At 34.5% G+C, this 20,430-nt stretch overlaps 1 protein-coding gene across 13 annotated transcripts in view; it reads left to right on the top strand.

Annotated features, from left to right (window-relative positions):
* The first annotated feature begins 4,113 nt into the window (after positions 1–4,113).
* Positions 4,114–20,430, top strand: part of LOC123525140 (dual specificity protein phosphatase CDC14AB-like) — a 59,072-nt gene continuing 42,755 nt past the window's right edge. For 7 of the 13 annotated variants that reach the window (XM_045303921.2, XM_045303922.2, XM_045303920.2 and 4 more), the window contains exons 1-4: positions 4,116–4,458; positions 12,917–13,007; positions 13,353–13,428; positions 15,378–15,470. In XM_045303921.2, the coding sequence (XP_045159856.1) occupies positions 4,410–4,458; positions 12,917–13,007; positions 13,353–13,428; positions 15,378–15,470 (309 nt within the window). In that variant the 5' untranslated portion in view covers positions 4,116–4,409. Of the gene's footprint in view, positions 4,459–12,916; positions 13,008–13,352; positions 13,429–15,377; positions 15,471–20,430 lie in introns of all 13 variants that reach the window. The other 6 variants (XM_045303915.2, XM_045303913.2, XM_045303914.2 and 3 more) reach the window with 3 other exon arrangements.

Genomic DNA, 20,430 nt, shown 5'->3' with positions numbered 1-20,430 from the left:
TTTCCTTTGATCTGGCCTACTGACATAGTTTTTGACACCCAGTTTCAAACTTGACTTAGAGGTCGTCAAGACAAACATTCTGACCAAGTTTCATAAAGATTGTGTTACAACTGTGGCCTCTAGAGTGTTCACAAGGCAAATGTTGACGGACGACGCAGACGGACGCCGCACGACGGACGCCGGAAAATGACAGGTCACAATAGCTCACCTTGAGCACTTTGTGCTCTGGTGAGCTAAAAAGCTTTACCACCCGTATTTTCGAAAAATATTCTGGAGAGCCCGAGCTTGTAAAAGATGTGCGACTTCTGTCCTGTTGAAAAATATAGTCATGATAAACAATGCAGTTTTTTGAAATTCCTCTCTTACGAGACATTCCCCCGATCTATCACTCGGAAATTATAACCCATATTTTGAAATACTGCCACCATCCAATATCAATGTTTAACATGTTAGATGACATTCGTTATCTATCAGGGCAATACAGTCAAACCTGTGAACAAAGACCACTTTTCGGAACAAGCAAAAGTGGTCTTTGTTCACAGGTGGTCTTTATTCGGGGTAAAGGGTCACTTCTCAGTAAGCCATTATCATGCTGATAAAAATTTTTTTACAGCTTTTTGCTTTCTTTATGTTCTATGTATTAATTTGGTCGGTGCAAACTTGCAAATTTTCAATCAAGCAGTAATTATAATGTTTGCTATAATGCGAAAGTCGTGAACATTCGATTGATTTCAAACATTTTCATGCCGGAACGATCCAGCTTGGTCGTTATTGGGGGACAAATATGACCCTTGGGAATGAATTAGGCCGGTCGCTGGTCGCGGTCGCCAAGTGGTCGCTATTCACGGCCTTTTTATGAGCATTTTTCTACGGGGGGACCAGAGACCGGTCGTTGTCGGCAGGTGGTCGCTATTCACGGGTGGTCGCTAGCACAAGTTTGACTGTAAATGATCTTTTTATATTTCAAAGGTAGGGCTATTAAGCATTGATTGAGTTATGATTATGTCAGACGTAAGCGAATTATGGGTACTAATATTATTTTTTGTGAATATAATGTTACGTAGAACGAGCCATTGACTGAGTGGAAAATATCGAAAGAATGCACTAAAACACATATATCGCTAAAAAAAATCCTGGTGGAGCATACCCCTTCACCCACTTCGCCTTGGTGTGTATTCGTCATTTCGGTTCAGCTACGCCCCTGCAAGGTTTGTGATATAATGTTTGTTATTTTCTAGACAGATATGGGACTTACAAAACTGACACATTGAATATTTCAAGTGATTTGAATACAAATTTTGACTACACATTGTCATCTGTTCCCTTACAGAAGCAAGCCTCTGTGGCGTACATGCTGCGTATTTGCTGTGTATATGCCGCGAACACAGTAGTACGCCAGAGGAGTACATTTTACATACACCCCAAGCCGCGTACATGCCGCGTACTATTTCGACGAGTACACAGCATGTACGCAGGAGGTCACTAGTACACTTCAAGTATGCAGCACAGACTCTGAAAATTTAAGGAGTACACTGCATGTACGCAGGAGGGACTTGTACAAGAAAATAGTACACTGCATGTACACCGCAGATACTTCGAAATTTATAACACTTATATTTAGCTGCATTAAAGTTGTTTCCCCTTGATGCAGTTACGCCATTTTCTTCAGATGTTTACCAAATTACATGCTACAAAAATTGATTTATTTCATTGAAAAGTGGATGAAGAAAAGCATACTAATTTATTTGATAACGTCAATCTACATTATTTTGGTAAGGGTAAATACTTATTGATGCATGTCACTTATCTTTTTTCTGTTTTTTTCTGTCCAAATGATCAGCATTTGCATAAGAAAGTTGGTGGGGTAAGGAATTTACATTATCACAGCAGTTTCGCCACAAGAGTACACAGCATGTATGCAGCATGAGTACACAGCATGTACGCCGCAGGACTCGGACCAGGAGTACACAGAATGTACGCGGACCAGGAGTACACAGAATGTACGCCGCAGGAGTACACAGCATGTACGCCGCAGGAGTACACAGCATGTACGCCGCAGGGGTAGTACACCGCAGGCTCATTTGCATGTGAAAAGTGTATGTGCAGCGTACATGCTGCGTACTATTTCCCGCATACTAAATTCCTCCAGCGTACATCCTGTGTACTATGTAGTCCACAGCATGTACGCACGAGTAGTACGCGGCAGAGCTCATTTGCATGTCAAAAGTGTACTACAAACGTACTATCGGTGTATGTGCGGTGTATATCCTGCGTACTATTTAAAGCCCTTGATTTCAGTACACATCATGTACGCATCATGTACGCTGTATGTACACAGCAAGAGTACGCAGCAGGCCTTTTTCTTCTGTAAGGGTTGGCAGTCTGGCAGCAGCCTCATGAAAACGCGTTATTTCGGGAAAACCGATTGATCGTGCTAATAGTGGAACATTAATTTCATATTAAATTTTGCAAACTGAAAATAAATGAAATAAATATATTTCTCCAAAAATGACGCCGATTCTTGGTGTTTTCGAATTGGCCTCTGAATTATAAATACCCTTTCTCCTCTTTGAAAAAATAGTAAATATCAAACATATATCTTGTAAGTTGAACTCAACAAAGTTACTCAAGACCTGACGACCAGAGTCAAATGGTAAAATAGCATATCCACTAGTATCCACATTTACTGTATGGCTACATGTCATACTCAATAAGAACAAAAAATCTAAAAAAACTGAATGAGCAACATATATGCTTCTGAGCAATGTTACTTCCTTTAAGCAGTGCATTCAGACTGTTATAGGAGTAACCGACTGCTTAAACTGGTGTACAGGTCCCTTAGAGGAACATTTTGGGTAACATTATCATACGAAGAATAGTATAGTTTTCACAGACACAGCAATTCATTAAAAGACCATTAAAATTTCAAAGTACAGGAGATCACACCTGTTTCATTATTCAACTTGTTGACAGTGACGCCTGCCTCCGTGTAATCTAGCAATATTTTTCTGTAAAATTGCAGGTCTGAACTTGCTCAATTTGATTGGGTGAGAATGCTTCCAGATTGCACCAATGACGTTTCAGAAAATAAAAATCCAGGGGAATCATGCCTCTGAACACCTCAAGATGATTTGCAAGTCCTTCAGGTCAGGGACAACCAATTCAAAAAAGTAACTTACCGGGAATGAGGTATAATATAAGTGTATACCTGGGAATAAGGTAATGTTTGTCCGTTCTGACGGGTCAGTCATGTAAACAAACCCAAGAAGTGATTTTCTTTCAAAATGGAATATTTTTATTGCATTTATAGTATTCCATTATACATTTTGACAAAATTTGCTACATTTTATGTGTATTGAAAATAGTTGTATCAAATGCATTTCTCCCGCCATGCCAACGATGTAAACAGGGGGACATCTCATTCATACGAAAATTACCAGGGATGGGATAAATTACATTGAGATTTACCACCTTACCATTACAATTACATCAATTTTAGGGATAAGGCATTACCATTACAATTAACATTCCTTGGTAATGCATGGTAATGCATTACCATTAGTATTATATTTAAACATTTTAAAGAACTTTTATAGTATACTAATCGATACTTTTATTCTGAAAGTTGTCACGTGTACTCAGTAAATAACTACTAATCTCAAAATGGGTTTTCAGAGTTTCCATCTTGACTTTACTCCAAATTAGATGCGAATGATATACTAATCTATACAGTGAACATATAAGATATACTGTAACAGACTATTCTTGAGTTAATAGAACAATTATCCTGAGTTTTGTTAACAAAAAGAACCCATGACATTTACAATATATTGTGTTGGGTTTCCCCAGGCATTACAGTATAAGGTATTTTGCATAGGAACTAAGGTAGGTCTTGAAAAATAGTGCGATTGGACATACATGTTTCGAAACGCCATAATGTTATAAAGGAAGTCTGTGGGAAAACAATTGATGTTCTCTAACCTTCACATTATCTCCCCTTGTCCCACTTTGTGGCTTGTTTTTACTTGATTGTGAAAGCGTTAATCTCATTGGCTGAAATTTGAATTGTCATGACGACTGTTGTTGTTGAGTAAACGATTGGTTTAGACTTGTTCACGTGACTGGTTCTTACGTTCGATTTCAAACATGGCCGCTGTGGATAAATAAAGATTAGTGACAGAAAAGTTTATCGTTTCTTTCTTAAATTCAGGATATATTTCAGATTCCCAAGAATGGAAACTTGCTAAAATGGTCTGAAGAAAGTGCTTTACATTTTATAATAATACGATCTGCAATTCCAACACGGACCGAGCAGATAAACTTTTGACCCTAGTAAAATTATTCAGTCGGATTGGCTTGACTTGCCTCAAAAATACAAAGTAAACACGGTCCGTGCACTGCTCTCAATCATGGCAGACGAACAAGATATTATTGGCAGTGCGTCGGAATTCATTAAAGGTGAGATATATTGTGTTTTGTATAGCATTCTAGGCGAAAATAACTGTTTGGTAAGACGTATGTCGCTAGTTACAAACATTCGGATGACCTTGGTTTTTCTCTGAATTGATTTCTATTTTAAAACCTTAGCCATCACTGGTATACCATCTAACCAACATGTAACTGATGAACATTATAGCCAGCAGATTGATATTATTGGAGTACAGGTCTGTTGGAACCAAGTGTTTGATTTGTTCTGGCTACTAATGTTTTCTTTCTCAAGATAATTTCGGTTGTATATAAATACCGAAAGACACCGAAAACAACCGAAAAACAGGAAGACACACAAAGATACCGAAAGACACCAAAAACCATTATAAAAACATAAGAAAGAAAGTAAAAATGATGTTTAAGATATATTTATATGATATTATAATATATTGCAATTAGTTTGATGAAGTTATAATAGATTTATCTGAATACAGGCTGACTCGGACCATGGCTGATTCGGCCCAAATTTACTTGGCTTATTCGGCCCAAATTGTTCCTGACACTAATATCATGAGTAAAAATAACATTTGTGAGTATTAAGTTTAATTTCTGATGCAAAGAATTATTAAAATGCTTATTTAAATGCATAACTGATGCATTTTAGCTTGTCAAAACTTCTTACCTGCTTGTACGGTGTATATTTTATCATATAAATGTCCTTACTTCAAGTTAAATCCCTATAATCAAGACTATTTCCTGAACATTGCTGAAAAATCCAAAATATATGGTCCTTAATGACTCTTAAATCAAAGTTTGTGGTCCAAATCAGCCAAAATATATGGTTATTTTGTACTTTTGTTCAAAGAATTTGGTCCGAATCAGCCAAAATATTTGGTCCGAATAAGCCTGGGCCGAATCAGCCATGGTCCGAATCAGCCAGTTTCCATTTATCTAATATTTTATTGATGAAAACAGTGTATTTCGGTAATGCGTAAGGTAACGTGATACCGAAAGACACCCTAAAAATTGCTTATATATGTGTATATTGTTGATTGTTACATTAAATAAGTAATTAGTTAACATTTCACATGATAAACAATGATAAAATTGATTAATTAGGCAAGTTATGGATGTCTTTCGGTATTTATATAGATTGTCTTTCGGTATATACATTTCACCTGTGGTGCTCATGAAAATAATGTGCTGTGTAAATCACAAATTCTCATTCTATCATTTTCAGAGTCTCTGATATTTGCTGCAAAAGAATCTGCCAGAATTAAGAATACAATATGACAAATAATTAATCAAATTTATTTAATTTATTTAGATATAAACAAGGATACAACAAACAGACGTAATATATTAATAAAATCTACATTATAATATTTAATTATATTATAATGTTTCCCCTAGCGAATTTATCAATGATTACGTGAACACGTATATGAACATTCACTAGTAAAGCAATTTAAATAAACTATTTATTACAGGAAAATCAAAACCTAACTGAAACATATTTATATTTTAATTGGACATGTACAAAAATAAGTCAAAATACGTAGATCTACACTATTAAAAAAACATTATGCATATTATACAATGATCCGGAATTACTGAAAATTTTATTTTTTATCATTGTTGCATAGCCCTATCATGCCTCTAGTTTAATTTTCGTCTTTATTTTTTATTTAAAGCTTATCGTCAATACATCGTTTATTGTACATCAGTAGGTGTTAATTCAATCACAGCGATTGTAAAATAGCGGTAATAGGCGTTAATTTAATCACCACTGATTAATTAATGTGGTCTTACCGAATAATAGCTATACAATTATACAAGAAATAGAAATAAACATGATAACTTTTTTTGTATTTTGCCTAAGTCTCAGTAATTACGGATCACCTGTATAAACAGAAAGTGAAAATTATTTACATGATGAACAACACATATATGTAAAAGAACACATTTTATATACAATATAAACAAACACAGAAAAGATAACACAATATAATAGTCACACATTATATACAGATACATGTCAAATAATTAACACAAATATATTACAGATCTGTATGTAACATCCGGAAAATGAAACTGTATTATGCCGTCAGGTTCAGGTCAAAACTCGTCTAAATAAAGGGAGATAATATCAGAAGAATAAATTGTCTTCATCTTTAATAAAGTAATCTAAAAAAAATATTAGAATAAATTTTGCTTGCTTTTTTAATGATAGCAATTACTTAAAAATCATTCAGACAGTTTCTTAACCTAAAAAAAAACTTTTTTATTTTTTTAAAACTATTCATATTTACTGGTTGGGAACCTTTTTCCGGACAGGATCAGTTTCCGGATACATGTAATATCGGCTTTATTTCGTTGTTATTCATGTAATTGTTTCATCTAGATCATTTAGATGTTTGTTCTTCATGTCTACAACAAACCACTATTTTATAAGGCGGTATAATGTTTGGGTTTTTGAGGATAACTCACCTGCGTTTACAAACAACTTTCTGTCTTAACGGGGCATGAAGATAGCATTGCGCATGCGCAGTAGTTCACACATGCCGAGGTATCAAGTGGGGAAGAAATAATCAAACTACATAAATGATTGTCTGTTGATAACATGTTCTACTTTTAATTTCACGCTAAAAGTTACGTAAGATGCAGGGCTGTCGATTTTTGCACTAATTTTATTCTATATCTATTGGAATTATCAAGAATTCGTATAAGACGAAATTCGAGTTTTTTTTAGTCAACCTCAGTTTGTTTTCGTAGCTGCTATTGAAAGTCGGGTTATGTTTCATGCGCAATTTTGAAGAAATGAATGATAAAGAAATGAGTAGAAATAGTTTAATTACTTATTTTGATATCAAATTAACAACAAAACACTGTCAAAATATTTGTCCGAAAACTGGTTTACTTGACGGGAAAAATAACTCATTTTAGTGACCCCATTTGAGGCCCCAAGGAACCCATATTTTACGTCACAACGCGATGCTGATCACAACATCGGATGTGGAAGGAGCTGAAGTTTGTGCAGTGTGGGTTTCATTTATGTCAAATATTTTCTTAGGGAATAATGGAGCCGAAATATGAAAATGTGTCCGGAAAATGGTTCTTAACCAGTAAACACACTGATGGAAAGTTGTATCAGATATGATACTTAGCGTGAAAATTAATTTCCGTATTAGAAATTTTATGGAATGCTTGATTTACTAATCATGTTTCATTCACTCCAAGTAGGAGTCCAACACTTTATACATATCACAAAGGCTTTTCTTTAAAATGTACATGAAAAAAAATTATCAGTCATAGAGGAATAATGTTTTATTTGACACAGATCAAAGCATATCTACATAATACGTATGTCTGACATATAACTGTATCATTTTTCCGACAACGTTAGGAATATTAATTTGTATAATTGATAATTCTGAATAGGTTGACTAACAAAATATTGCACAACACTACCACCCCATAAATGGGGCTCCCAACAAGAGGATTCCACGGCGTGTGAAGTGCATATATTCTTTAGCCAACTCAGTGATTAACAATAATACTAAATAAAATAAGTCATCAAATGTCTTTTTTGTTGACTAGAATTACAAAATATATAGTTTAAACATCAAAAATTCATTATTTTTCTATGTATTGAATGTGATTTAGGATGTCTTTCGGTATCATCCGCATTACGGAAAGACACATTTATCAACAAAAATTCTTAAATTCAACATAAAATAAGTCATCAAATGTCTGTTTTATTGACTAGAATAACAAAATATATAGTTTAAACATCAGAATGCATTATTTTTCTATGTATTGAACGTGATTTAAGATGTCTTGCGGTATGCTACATTGCGCATAAAATCATCATTAAAATCTTATTTGCAAAATCTAATTAATGATCAAATGCATTTTATTTAATATATTTCATCATAAAATATATCTTAAACATCATTTTTACTTTCTTTCTTATGTTTTTATAATGGTTTTTGGTATCTTTCGGTGTCTTTCTGTTTTTCGGTATTTATATACACCAGATAATTTCTTACATTGTCTTAACATTGACTCAGAACATTTTCGTGATAGGGCAGAATCCCTCTCTTTACCTCAAAACCAGTAAATACTTTTTCTGTGGTGAATATAGATTTAGGTAAAAACACGATCTGTCTATATATTTAAACGTTGAAATCATAAAACAAAATGAAATTGAATCATTTTATGGTTTAAACATAATAAAATGCATTAATAAGAAACGTAAACACTGTAAAAGTATAATGTTTCATTTTGGCTGCCTCGCTGTATTTACGTGTCTGCCATTACACTCTTGTTGTTGTTGTCAATACAGCTGACTGTGCGGTTGGTAGTTATCGATCACATGACTTGAATTTGAGCTATGTAAAATTTGTGTAAACTTTAGGGTGCATTGTTTAAAACAGTGACAAACCCGTGTTTTGCCGCTTATTCACATAAACACTAATGGAATGGAAGGATAAAATGTATATTCTTTCCAGGTATCTTAAAATTTCATTAATATTTTAGTTTTTTTTTGATAGTTAAACTGCAATTTTAAAATTGCCACGTAGAATCGTCGCGGAAGGTTCACAACCGTCGCGGAACCGTGCTTTATTTTGTAAATATTGATAAATACAGAACGAGACGCGACAGTATATTTAGACGCTATCATCACATGGGCAGCAGTAGTTTGATGGGTCAATTTATATACGCGTCTACTGATTAGGGAAGTCAGCATGATTTACTTTGCCTTATTTCGGTAGGAACCACTATCGTACCGAATAACACTACCTAAATAACGGACCGTTCCATTATCAGAAGTACACGAGCATCGCTCACCGCAAAACCGAACTATAGGTAGCGCACAGTATTATGGCATTTAGAAATGAAAACAAAACAGTAACATAAAATTAAGTCAGTACACTAAGTTTACCATTTAGTCAGTGATTCCTCGTTGGCTGAGCGGTTATGGTATTTTTAGCTCACCTGAGGCAGAGCCAAAGGCTCAGGGTGAACTATTGTGATCGCTCACCATCCGGCGTCCACACTTTCCTTTAAACAACATCTCCTCCAAAACCACTGGTTCAATTTTGATGAAACTTCACAGGATTAGAATGATCCTTGGATGGCTCCCTTTCAAATTTTTCAAACAATTGAATTCCACACAGAACTCTGGTTGCCATGGCAACCAAAAGGAAAAACTTAAAAAATCTTCTTGTCCAAAACCGCAAGGCATAGAGCCTGGATATTTGGCAAGTAACATCATCTAATGGTCCTCTTATGAAGTTTATTCAAATTATGCCACCGGGGTGAAAAGATGCCCACCCCGGGGTCCCAATTTCAGCATGCCCATTCACGCACTGCAGTACGTGAATCACGCACAAAATATCAAATGCACGCATAAAAATCACTTGTTGGGGGTACATGCACGCAGAGATTTGGAACTCCAGTTCAGCTGCCAAATCGCTGTTTATTGCATCACGCACTTGCCAATTGTTTGGTATGGTCTAAAACGCAGATCCGGTCCACGAACGTTATAATTTCGTTTCCATCACCGAATTCTCGGCGTAATTGTCAGCTGTTTAGAGGGGTTTGGTAAATGTTTTAGTCGGACGTCACACGAGTCGTGTGCAAAAAAGAATGGATACGAAACGCAAAAAGGCATTTTAGCTTTAATAAACTCAGCGAAAGGTTAACAGTATTTTATTTTTCGATATTTAACTGCAACTTTGATACACATTGCATATCTGTAATAGTTTGGGCATTTATTATTGATGGACGAATTTTACCAGTCTTCAGTTGACTGTATGTTATTTCGGACGAATCGTGTTCCGTTCACGAAATTGGGAATACATGAACCTTGCTGAAAACTTATTTATATTTAGTATGATATAGGGAGGGGTCTTTTGATTCAGAATTTCCTATCTTAACTTTGGAAAAACATTTTACATTTTCTAAAATTATCTCATCTGTTATACCCCACCCACGAGAGTTCTGTATGAAAAAAACAAACAAAAAAAAACAAAAAAAAAAACATGTAATATACAAATTTTCAGTGGTTTAAAAAATAGAAAATTTTCAGATCTGCCATGTACAATGTAGTGTACCCCCAAATTTTGAAGTGTACCCCTATTTTGCAAAAGCAGGGGGTACATGTACCCTCAACTTTAAAAATGAGTGGGCATGCTGCCAATTTTTACATAGACCTTGACTGAAACCACAAGACCTAGGCCTTTGATATTTGGTATGTAGCATTGTCTTGTGGTCCTCTACCAAGATTGTTCAAATTATAACCCTGGGGTGAAAAGAGGCCCTGCCCTGGGGTCCCAAGTTTTACATAGACTGAATGATATAGGAAAAAACTTTAAAAAATCTTCTTGCCTGAAACTGCAAGGCCTAGGCTTATGATGTTTGGTATGTTACATTGCCTAGTGGTCCTCTACCAAAGTTATTCAAATTATGCCTTAAGGTTGAAAAGAGGCCCTGCCCTGTGGGTACCAAGTTTTACATAGACTTATATAGGAATTTTTAAAAAAAAATCTTCTTGTCCGAAAGTTCAAGGCCTAGGCCTTTGATATTTGGTCTGTATAATTGCCTAGTGGATTTCTAACAAGATTGTTCAAATTATGCCCCTAGAGTGAAAAGAGGCCCCGCCCGGGGGGGTCACTTGTTATATGAGTTACATGTGTATAGGAAAAAGTACTTAAAAATGTCAGATCATATTTCCTAGACTGTTTAATTATAATTACCTGATGACCCCAAGTGATTAGGTGTGACCTTGACCTACTGACCTACTTTCTTGTTTTTCAAGATAAAGCCTTGAAATTTGGATGACATGTACAGTTTTGCACACCGATCTTAAAACTGACTTTCAGTGACCATGAATGTGACCTACTGACCTACTTAAACATGTAGCTCATACAGCAAAGAAATTTGGACCACGTGTAATATTTGATTCAGATTTCAATACTCATATTGAAAAGTTTTAAATTAATTGTGACCTACTGACCTGCTTTCTTGTTTCTGAAGTTACAGCATAGAAATTTGGATCACTTGTATAATTTTTGATACAGATTTCAATACTCATCTTGAATAGTCTTAATAATTAAGTTAATTATGACCTACTGACCTACTTTCTTGTTTTTGAAGGTACAGCATAGAAATTTGGACCACGTTTATAACTTTTGATACAGATTTCAATACTCATCTTTAATAGCCTTAACCCTGACCTACTGACCTATTTTATTTTTTTTGAAGCTAAAGCAAAGAAATTTTGACCACATGTACAAAATGTATAATGTTTGATACAGATTTCAATACTCTTAGTCATGACCTACTGACCTGCTTTCTTGTTTTTGAAGTTACAGGAAAGAAATTTGGATCACATGTATAATTTTTGATACAGAATTCAATACTCATCTTGAATAGTCTTAATTGTGACCTACTGACCTACTTTCTTGTTATTGAAGTTGCAGCAAAGAAATTTGGACCACACGTATAGTGTTTGATACAGTTTTCAATACTCATCTTGAATAGTCTTAATCTTGACCTGCCAACCTAATTTCTTGTTTGTGAAGGCACAGCATAGAGATTTGTACCACATGTATAATTTTTGATACAGATTTAAATACTCGTCTTTAATATTTTTAACCCTGACCTACTTTCATGTTTTTTGAAGGTACAGCAAAGAGATTTGGACCACCTGTATCATTTTTAACGGATTTCAATAGTTATCTTGAATAATCTTTACCATGACCTACTCGCCTAGTTTTTTGTTTTTGAAGCTTTAGCAAAGAAATTTGTACAAGCAAGCAACTAAACTCAGGTGAGCGATATAGGGCCATCATGGCCCTCTTGTTTTATTTCTGCCCCACGTACTAGTAAGATTTATGTGTAGAATTAGAACAGATATGTATCTTTACTCGTTACTATACTGAAAAAGGTTGCTACATGGTGGGACTAAATTTGCCATACACCATTACCATTTGAATTTTACCAAACCTCAGAAAGAATCAGTGTGGAAGCACAGTTGTGTATATCATACTCATGATACTGTGGCAGATTAATGATTTTCAGTGGAACCCTGATGGCTCTGCTGGTTTGAATTCCATTAAATGTTACAGAAGTAATCAGCTCAGGGGTTTTGGACTTAGGCCCTTTAAACTTTATTTCATGGTTGTCTATGGTTGAAGGTAGTTATTACATCAAGGTTTGAGCATACTTGTTGAGACGAGAAACCTTTGTCTAGCCATCATAGGGGGACATATGTGTTTCACAAACAACTTAAAAAATTGTCATTTAAATGTCACTGCCTTCCTTGAAATAGATGTGCCAAAGTAAGTGGTGGTGGCACTGGTCTATTGGATATGGTGGCAGCTTAACTAAAAATCTGCTTATTTTAGCCCCACTGACTGACTGAGGCTGCATCTTCTTCCTTAAAAATATAGACACACTTGATTTTATTATTATTCAGATCGACTATACTTTGCAACTCTTCGAACAAGGCCACGTTCATCAGCACACACGCACTACTTCTGCATAGATGAAGAACTGGTATATGAAAAGTAAGTTCAGTTTAAACTGGGGTTATTCTCTTTTTATGAAAACAATAAGGAAGAAATAGCACTTCTTGATACAAAATAACAAATAGATAAAATATGTTTACCTTTTTAAAGTGAGATAAAAAAAAGATTAAACATGTTAAAAGTACTGAGTTTATGTGTCCTTACTATAAATATGTTTAAAAAAATCTGATTTGCACCCACATGATTAAAATGAGGACCTTTGTTTCCCTTTAATTAACACATAATAACATCTTTTGGAAAGTCTACATTGTCTGAGTCACTTGGTGACAGTTAAAAATTATTTGCTGTTAATTGATTTATTTAAAATATTTTCCTATATTTCAGTTTCTATGCAGATTTTGGGCCCCTGAATCTGTCCATGTTATACAGATACTGTTGTAAACTGAATAAAAAATTAAAGGTGGGTAATTTAGCATATTTCTCTTAAAATTGTCTTCCTTATTCACTGTCTATATTGTTGTGCAAGTAATAGTTATATTATGTGTGAGAGTGTGTTACGAGGATATATCAGAGCTAGGGGTACATCTCTGTATTTTTCTCTTCACATATGTGTCTTGGCCGATAATCATTTTGAATACAAGTTAGAACTGTTTTAAAGTTGAAGAAGATTCTTTTATTGCCTTCAGTATTACAAACAGCGCCTGTGCAGCACAATGCTATATGCTTTAAAGTGCAGTCAGCATATATTTAGATAGTTTATAGCACCATTAAATTTTCCTGTACTTTAATCAGAGATCACATCAGCCCATTTAAAGCACACCACAATGATGTGAGACTGTTTTGTACACAGCGTAAATGACTGGGTTGACTAAGTTTGTTTACAAACACTGCTACACATGTATGTTATCAGTTTACTACCTGTTGCAATGAATTAGGTTAATAGATTTTGTACATTAATTGTGTCAGTTACCTATGTAATGGGTAACCTTCAAGGCTTGATAATGTTCACATCTGCTACAGGTAAATGGTGTACATAACATTTAGCTACCGCCAAGGATACTGAGCAATATTGCCTCTGATTAACAAATTGTTACATACATTAAGATGAAATATGGTTTTCCCATACTTCTTTGATTAGAGTATTGTCTTTTCAGTTGGTGTACCTTAATTTGATTTACATAATTATGTTTCATTGTGTCTATTTCTGATTTCCTATAAAAGATTAAGTACAGTGGGCCTATAGAGTTCATTTTATTTCAATGAACAGCCCAACAAAATAAATGGAGCCTATTTTGTAGATAGTAATGCTAAAGGAATACTTATATACATGTGAACTTAGATCATACATTTAATCTACATGTTGGCCTGTATGTTAGCCTTTAAGATTAGGAGGTCATACAAAGTTCTAATCCTGTAGGCTTGTTTTATCTATCTCATGCATTTATGTCATAATCTCTTCAGTTTTCAATATCATGAATTGATAATCTGTAGGTAAGAACTGCACTGTAATATTTATGTGGGAGACCATGTTTGAAGGACTGGCCAAACATATAGCATTCTTGTAGATTTGTGAGATCAGGTGAAAAATTAGAGACTGAAACCTTACCCAACCGCAAAAATTAGCCAGCAAAGGGACTAGGTCACTTACCTTAAAATGTGGAGTGTGTTAGGGGCAATGTACTTAACTATCTGTCAAAAGTGTAGATAGTTTTAGGGGGAGGGAGCTGCAAACCATTTTTGGAAGTTTTTGCATCCAACTTTGATTACATTCCTATACTAGATTGTTTTTGCTCATTTTAAAATCTGAGTATCTAATGACAATTCTTGACAAGAGTAATATCATTCATGATTGATGAAATTTATCTTTTTGATTGAAAGAGATGTTCAAGCAGTTGCTAAATGAATATGTTTTCTATATATTGCAGCAGTTTGATTTGGCAGGATAGACTTGTTAGGATAGATAATTATATCATGTGTTAAATTGCCAGTGACATTTCTTGTCCAGCTACTCCTCCACTGAATCCTGTTGCCTGTCATTTGTCACATAATACTACATCTAAAGCCTTGAAGCAATTTGTTGCAAAGTGGGAAACAATTTGCCACTGTTATCATATTAATCAAGTTATGACATTTACTGGCTGTCTGCCACTGGTCATTATATAGGCCTCAACAGGCTTGGTAGTATAAACAAAGTTATAGACCAGCATGAATGATGAAATACAGTACTGACCCAGGTCAAATGGTTTCGGTCAATTCAGGGCATCCCCACTCCCATCTTGCCTAAAACTAAAAAAAATATGTAAAAGGATGCTGTATATAATAAGAAATTTGATATTGTTGCCACTGGACAAACTGCTTTGAATATATTTCAACAAGAACGATATTAATGAAATTTATTGTATTTTCCAGTCCTTTTCATTGGCAAAGAAAAGAATAGTACATTATACAAGTTTTGATGCAAGAAAAAGGGCTAATGCAGCCTGTCTTATAGCCAGTTATGCAGTAAGTATTTTAATGTGTTAGAATCCCTACACTATTCCAGGCTTTGGGCGAAATAAGACTTTATTTTCCTGCTTAGGGAAATGTTCTAGCTTTTTAACATGTCTGACCCAATTGTGTTATTATTACAAATATGTTGACAGTATTACAGATAAAGTTTTTGGGAATAAACATGATTTAATAATTGATTGCTGACATTATTATGTTTGACATAATTCCACAACGCACTCCAATCTCCATACAGTACTAAATACTTCCCTCCATATTTCCCACAAAATAAGTTTTAGTAGTATTAAAGTGAATACTAGCACTATGGTAGTGCTATATATACAGTGAAACACCGCTCGCTCGAGCATCAATGACTCGAGCACCTGGGCTCGCTCGAGCAATTCATGTGGTCCTGGCCGATTTCCTTCTAATTTCTATGTGAAATTACCATGGCTGGGTCGAGCACCGATAACTCGATCGCTCGAGCATGACACCTGGTCCCTGTGTATTAATTTACTGTTTGTTGCTTATGGCAAACTCGAGCAGAGGTGTCAAAATTTTTCACACTTGGCGGTCAGAATGTATTGGTTAATTTAAAATTTTCGCATGTCATGAGAATTGCATGGTCTATTCCCCGGCTATCTTAAATGTTTGTTTGTTGGTATATTTGATCTGATAATGAGATTAATTATTGATGAAAAGTGGAAGAAAAATTTTATTGATCAAATTGTTATTAATTATTACTTTTTTTCTGTGGGATCGAGAAGATAATTATGAGATCTTAATATTTTAATCAACAGTTGTTTGCATGCAAATAAAGGAAATAAGATAGCCTTTTCATAAAATTGAGACGATAAAATGAGATCTTAATTTGGAGAAGAAAATTGTGAATTCAATTACAGTATTTCAAATAAAAAATGTCTTAGCTGTTTCTTCACATGTGCCATTTACGATCTATCATAAATAACGCTTGTAATACGTTTTTTTTTTTTGAAAATGTCACGAGTGTGTTATTATTACGCATCACCGTTTCCTCTGCAAATGGTCTTGATGACAATTGGTAAAACAAACTTCAACTTTCTTCGTATGTTGGTCAATGTTTGGTTCGCTCGAAACCATGGATAACTCTAGCATTTTGCTCATCCCCTTGCGACCTCGAGCGAGCGGTGTTTCACTGTATGTTGAAATTCATTTGCTACTAGTTGCACTTATGTTTTATATAAACTAAAAAATGTAATACCACTTTACTAGCCTAGTGGTAGAACACCTGCTACGAGTGCTGGAGGTTGTGTGTTCACTCCCTGGCTACTGGTAGCAGCCAGGTAGCTTCCTCGCTTAGCCCTCAGCATTAAGAGGATAGTTCTAGGCCTGGTCAGCCCAGTGTCAGTGTAATGTGACTGGATGGGGTATCAAGTCACGTCATGTCTATGGCGTGACATTCTGGTGAGGCAGCAGTACAGGGCACTCGTTTGGCCATTTTTGGGGCCGAATATGGGTACCATTCCCCTCCTAAAATAATATGTTTTTTTCCCCTTTCTCAGAAGAAAAAATTCCCCTGATGATAGGTTGTTTGACACAAATAGATATTAACTCTTTCTTTTATATTATACAGTGCTTCTAAGGAAGATTACTGTTGCAATATAATCACATCAGTTTGAAATGATTGAAAACAGTATTAATAAGTGTGAAAAGTAGTTACATATACATGACTTAAACTTCCCCTTTTCATCTTAAAATGTCGAAAATTCCCCTTCCTGAGGGCATGGGTACCTGTCCCCAAAAGTTGTCTAGTGCCCTGCAGTATGAAGGTGAGCATTGTGCTCACTGCTACAAATTAGACACTGTTGTACATTATGTCTGAAAAAAAAGAAAAAAAAAAAGATTTAAAAAAAATATTTTTAGGGTCTTATAGTTAATGCCATTCTTTTGCAAAATGTATAATGTCCCTGTGGACATTTATAAAGGAAATTTATGGTTATCAGTTTTAAAAGCCTCCAAAAAAAAGTTAAGTTAAAAATGATATTCTGAGTTTTTGATTGAAAAGACAATGTACCTTTTGTACAAAAAAGCACCAGTATTGAGTTTTGTTAAAATATTTGTACATACTATTTCTTTGCATAACCCTGGCACATACATGTAAGCTTTTGGTTTATGTAAACAGCAATGTACTTAAAGGTAGTAAAATGGTAAATTCCTTATTTTAATAAACAAATAAATGGATAAAAGCCATTAAACAAACAGGAATATAACTAAACTCTGCCTTTTTTCATTTTTTTCCCAATCATCTTACTTGTAAAAGTTGTTGTAGTAGTTTAATTACATACGTCCAAGAAAATTGGCCCCATATATTTAACTAAAACATTGATCTCCATCATACTGTTGATGTAAGTGTTAGAACTGATAAATGTATTATGCATGTAATATATAGTAGTTAACAAGATCAAAAAGTGTCAGAAGGTTTTGCCTTGTGTTCGGTTTTTGGCCAAGTTTCATGGCGAACTCTAAGTGCATGATTAAAGCTATTGATAAAGTCTATCACTTCCAAAAATAAGTTGTGTTAAGGCACTTACCATTTGTGTTATTGATTGTTAAATTGAATTGATTGAATCGGTTATCAGGTAGTATACTTGTTAAATGCTGTATCTCTGAATTGAATGTAGACAATTTATGTGCCTACGTTGTACAATGTACATGTTACTGTTAAATATATGTGTTTGTTTATGTATGTGTGTCAATGAATAATAAATGTGTGGTGTATGTTTGAACACACAGGCTTTTAAGTGTTATTAGCTGAGAACGATCACTGTGATCTGTATCTTAATTAACTGTTGTAGAGTTGAATGAAGTATGCATGAATAAATTTCAGGGAATGTTTTACTGCTGTACTTTCCATAATAATTGAGCCGTGCCATGAGAAAACCAACATAGTGGGTTTGCGACCAGCATGGATCCAGACCAGCCTGCGCATCCGCGCAGTCTGGTCAGGCTCCATGCTGTTCGCTTTTAAAGCCTATTGGAATTGGAGAAACTGTTAGCGAACAGCATGGATCCGGTCTGGATCCATGCTGGTCGCAAACCCACTATGTTGGTTTTCTCATGGCACGGCTCAATTGATTTATTGTTATAGCAAGGTTAATGTATTCTTAAAAGTTTTTATTTGAAAATAATTACTGGCACATGGAAGTTGATATTTGGTACTAAATTACCTGTAACATGTAAAAAACCCAGTTATACCCGGTAATATAATATTTTAAAATTTAGTAAAATTTAATACCGTAGTTGTTTTAATAACTGAAATTACCGATTTAATTAGTATGGTCTCCCATTTTATTCACTGTCTTGTAAGCTGTACGGCCGTAAATGTTTAGACACTTCCAAGATGGCTGACGCTGAAAGTCAACACAGGTAGGTGTTCCAGTTTTTCATTGATAACATGTTTTCTTCAACACTTGTAACGGCCATACTTATAGCAAATGATAGCGGAATAACATGTTCCTCCGCGGCATTATCTAAAAGTTTGTTGATTTCATTGTTTCTCGAATTATATTGACGCAAAATGTGCCAATTTGATGAAATTAAAATCGAATCGAGGAATGCACATTGTTTTCGGTCGTATCTTATTCAGTAATCATAATTGTTTGAATATTTCTGTGGTATTTTGAAGCTTTTTGCCGGTTCTTTACGGTGGTAATGCTTGATTTTACGAAACATAACTGGAAATATCAAAATTTTTATGATTTTTAAATTGCCAATACAGCGGCGTAGACTATACAAACATATCCACGCTGAGCGGTGTAGACACGTTTTTTTGTGAACGGTTTATACATAAAATTAAGCTAAAAAACTGAACGGTGTAGATACAAGTTAATTTCGGCTATGCTAAAAATGCCATTTAAAAATATATGTAAATTAACTACGCGTTCAAATTCACTTAAAGTTCCAACTTCATTTTTGAAAATGGGAAAAATGAAAGTAAATCTGATCAAACCTATCTCAATGTTCATTGAAATTACAACATACAAGTTTCATAAAACTGATAATGGGTGATTCCCAACCAACTTAATACACCAAAAAAATCATATTTTTTAAAGGTGTTGACTTTTCTCATCAGATACGTTAATCAGTGAAATTAAGTTTGACAAAATTACACTTTTGTATCATGTAAAACTTTGTTATGGAAATTTAGAAACATTTATGTATGTAAATCAAAATTAACAATGTTTCGTTTTTGTTCTACGTTTTGCATAGTGTAATCAAATGAAACATTTCTTGTTAACTGACCACTTTCATATCTCTTTCAAAATTACACCGCTATTGTTTAACACAAATCTTACAATAACTATCATATTACAAAGGTAACTATATTAAAAAAATCTTTTGCTTACTACCTTACTTGATTTATACCGTAGATACCCATGTATAATGCGCAGTTTTTTGACCCCCGGGACCACCCCCGAATCGTGGGTGCGCATAATACACAGGTATAGACAATTTTCCAACTTCGAAACAAGTTTGTTACCGATGTTCGCCATTTTGGTAAAGGGAAACTACTCCCCGCGCTTACTGTCTCCGCTAAAATCTAAGATTGCCGTTACGTTCCGTAAAAGATCGAATTGTTTATTTTTCTTTCAAACAAAATTAATTTCATATAAATTTAAAAGTATTTTGACGAAAGAAATGTTTATAAATCACAAAAATTATGTTACTAATTAAAGATCGAGAATTATCTTTAACCGAGATCAAACTGTGAACAACATAATTGACACGAGGTGACACGTAATTACTGGCTTTATGATCGTGACAAAAAGACTATCACACCTTTTGTTATCAGTTTAAATTGAGAAGCTCATGTCATTTTGAAAGATACCATTCCGAAATATTGAATCAGCTGCTATTTATTTATTCAAAATAGTGAATTAAAAAAGGTAAAACAACAAATATAACAATAATTTACTGGTTTTATTTTCGAGAAAAC

The sequence above is a fragment of the Mercenaria mercenaria genome, chromosome 3, assembly GCF_021730395.1.
Source record: "Mercenaria mercenaria strain notata chromosome 3, MADL_Memer_1, whole genome shotgun sequence".
Lineage (NCBI taxonomy): Eukaryota > Metazoa > Mollusca > Bivalvia > Venerida > Veneridae > Mercenaria > Mercenaria mercenaria.
This window is presented reverse-complemented; position numbering and strand designations above follow the sequence as displayed.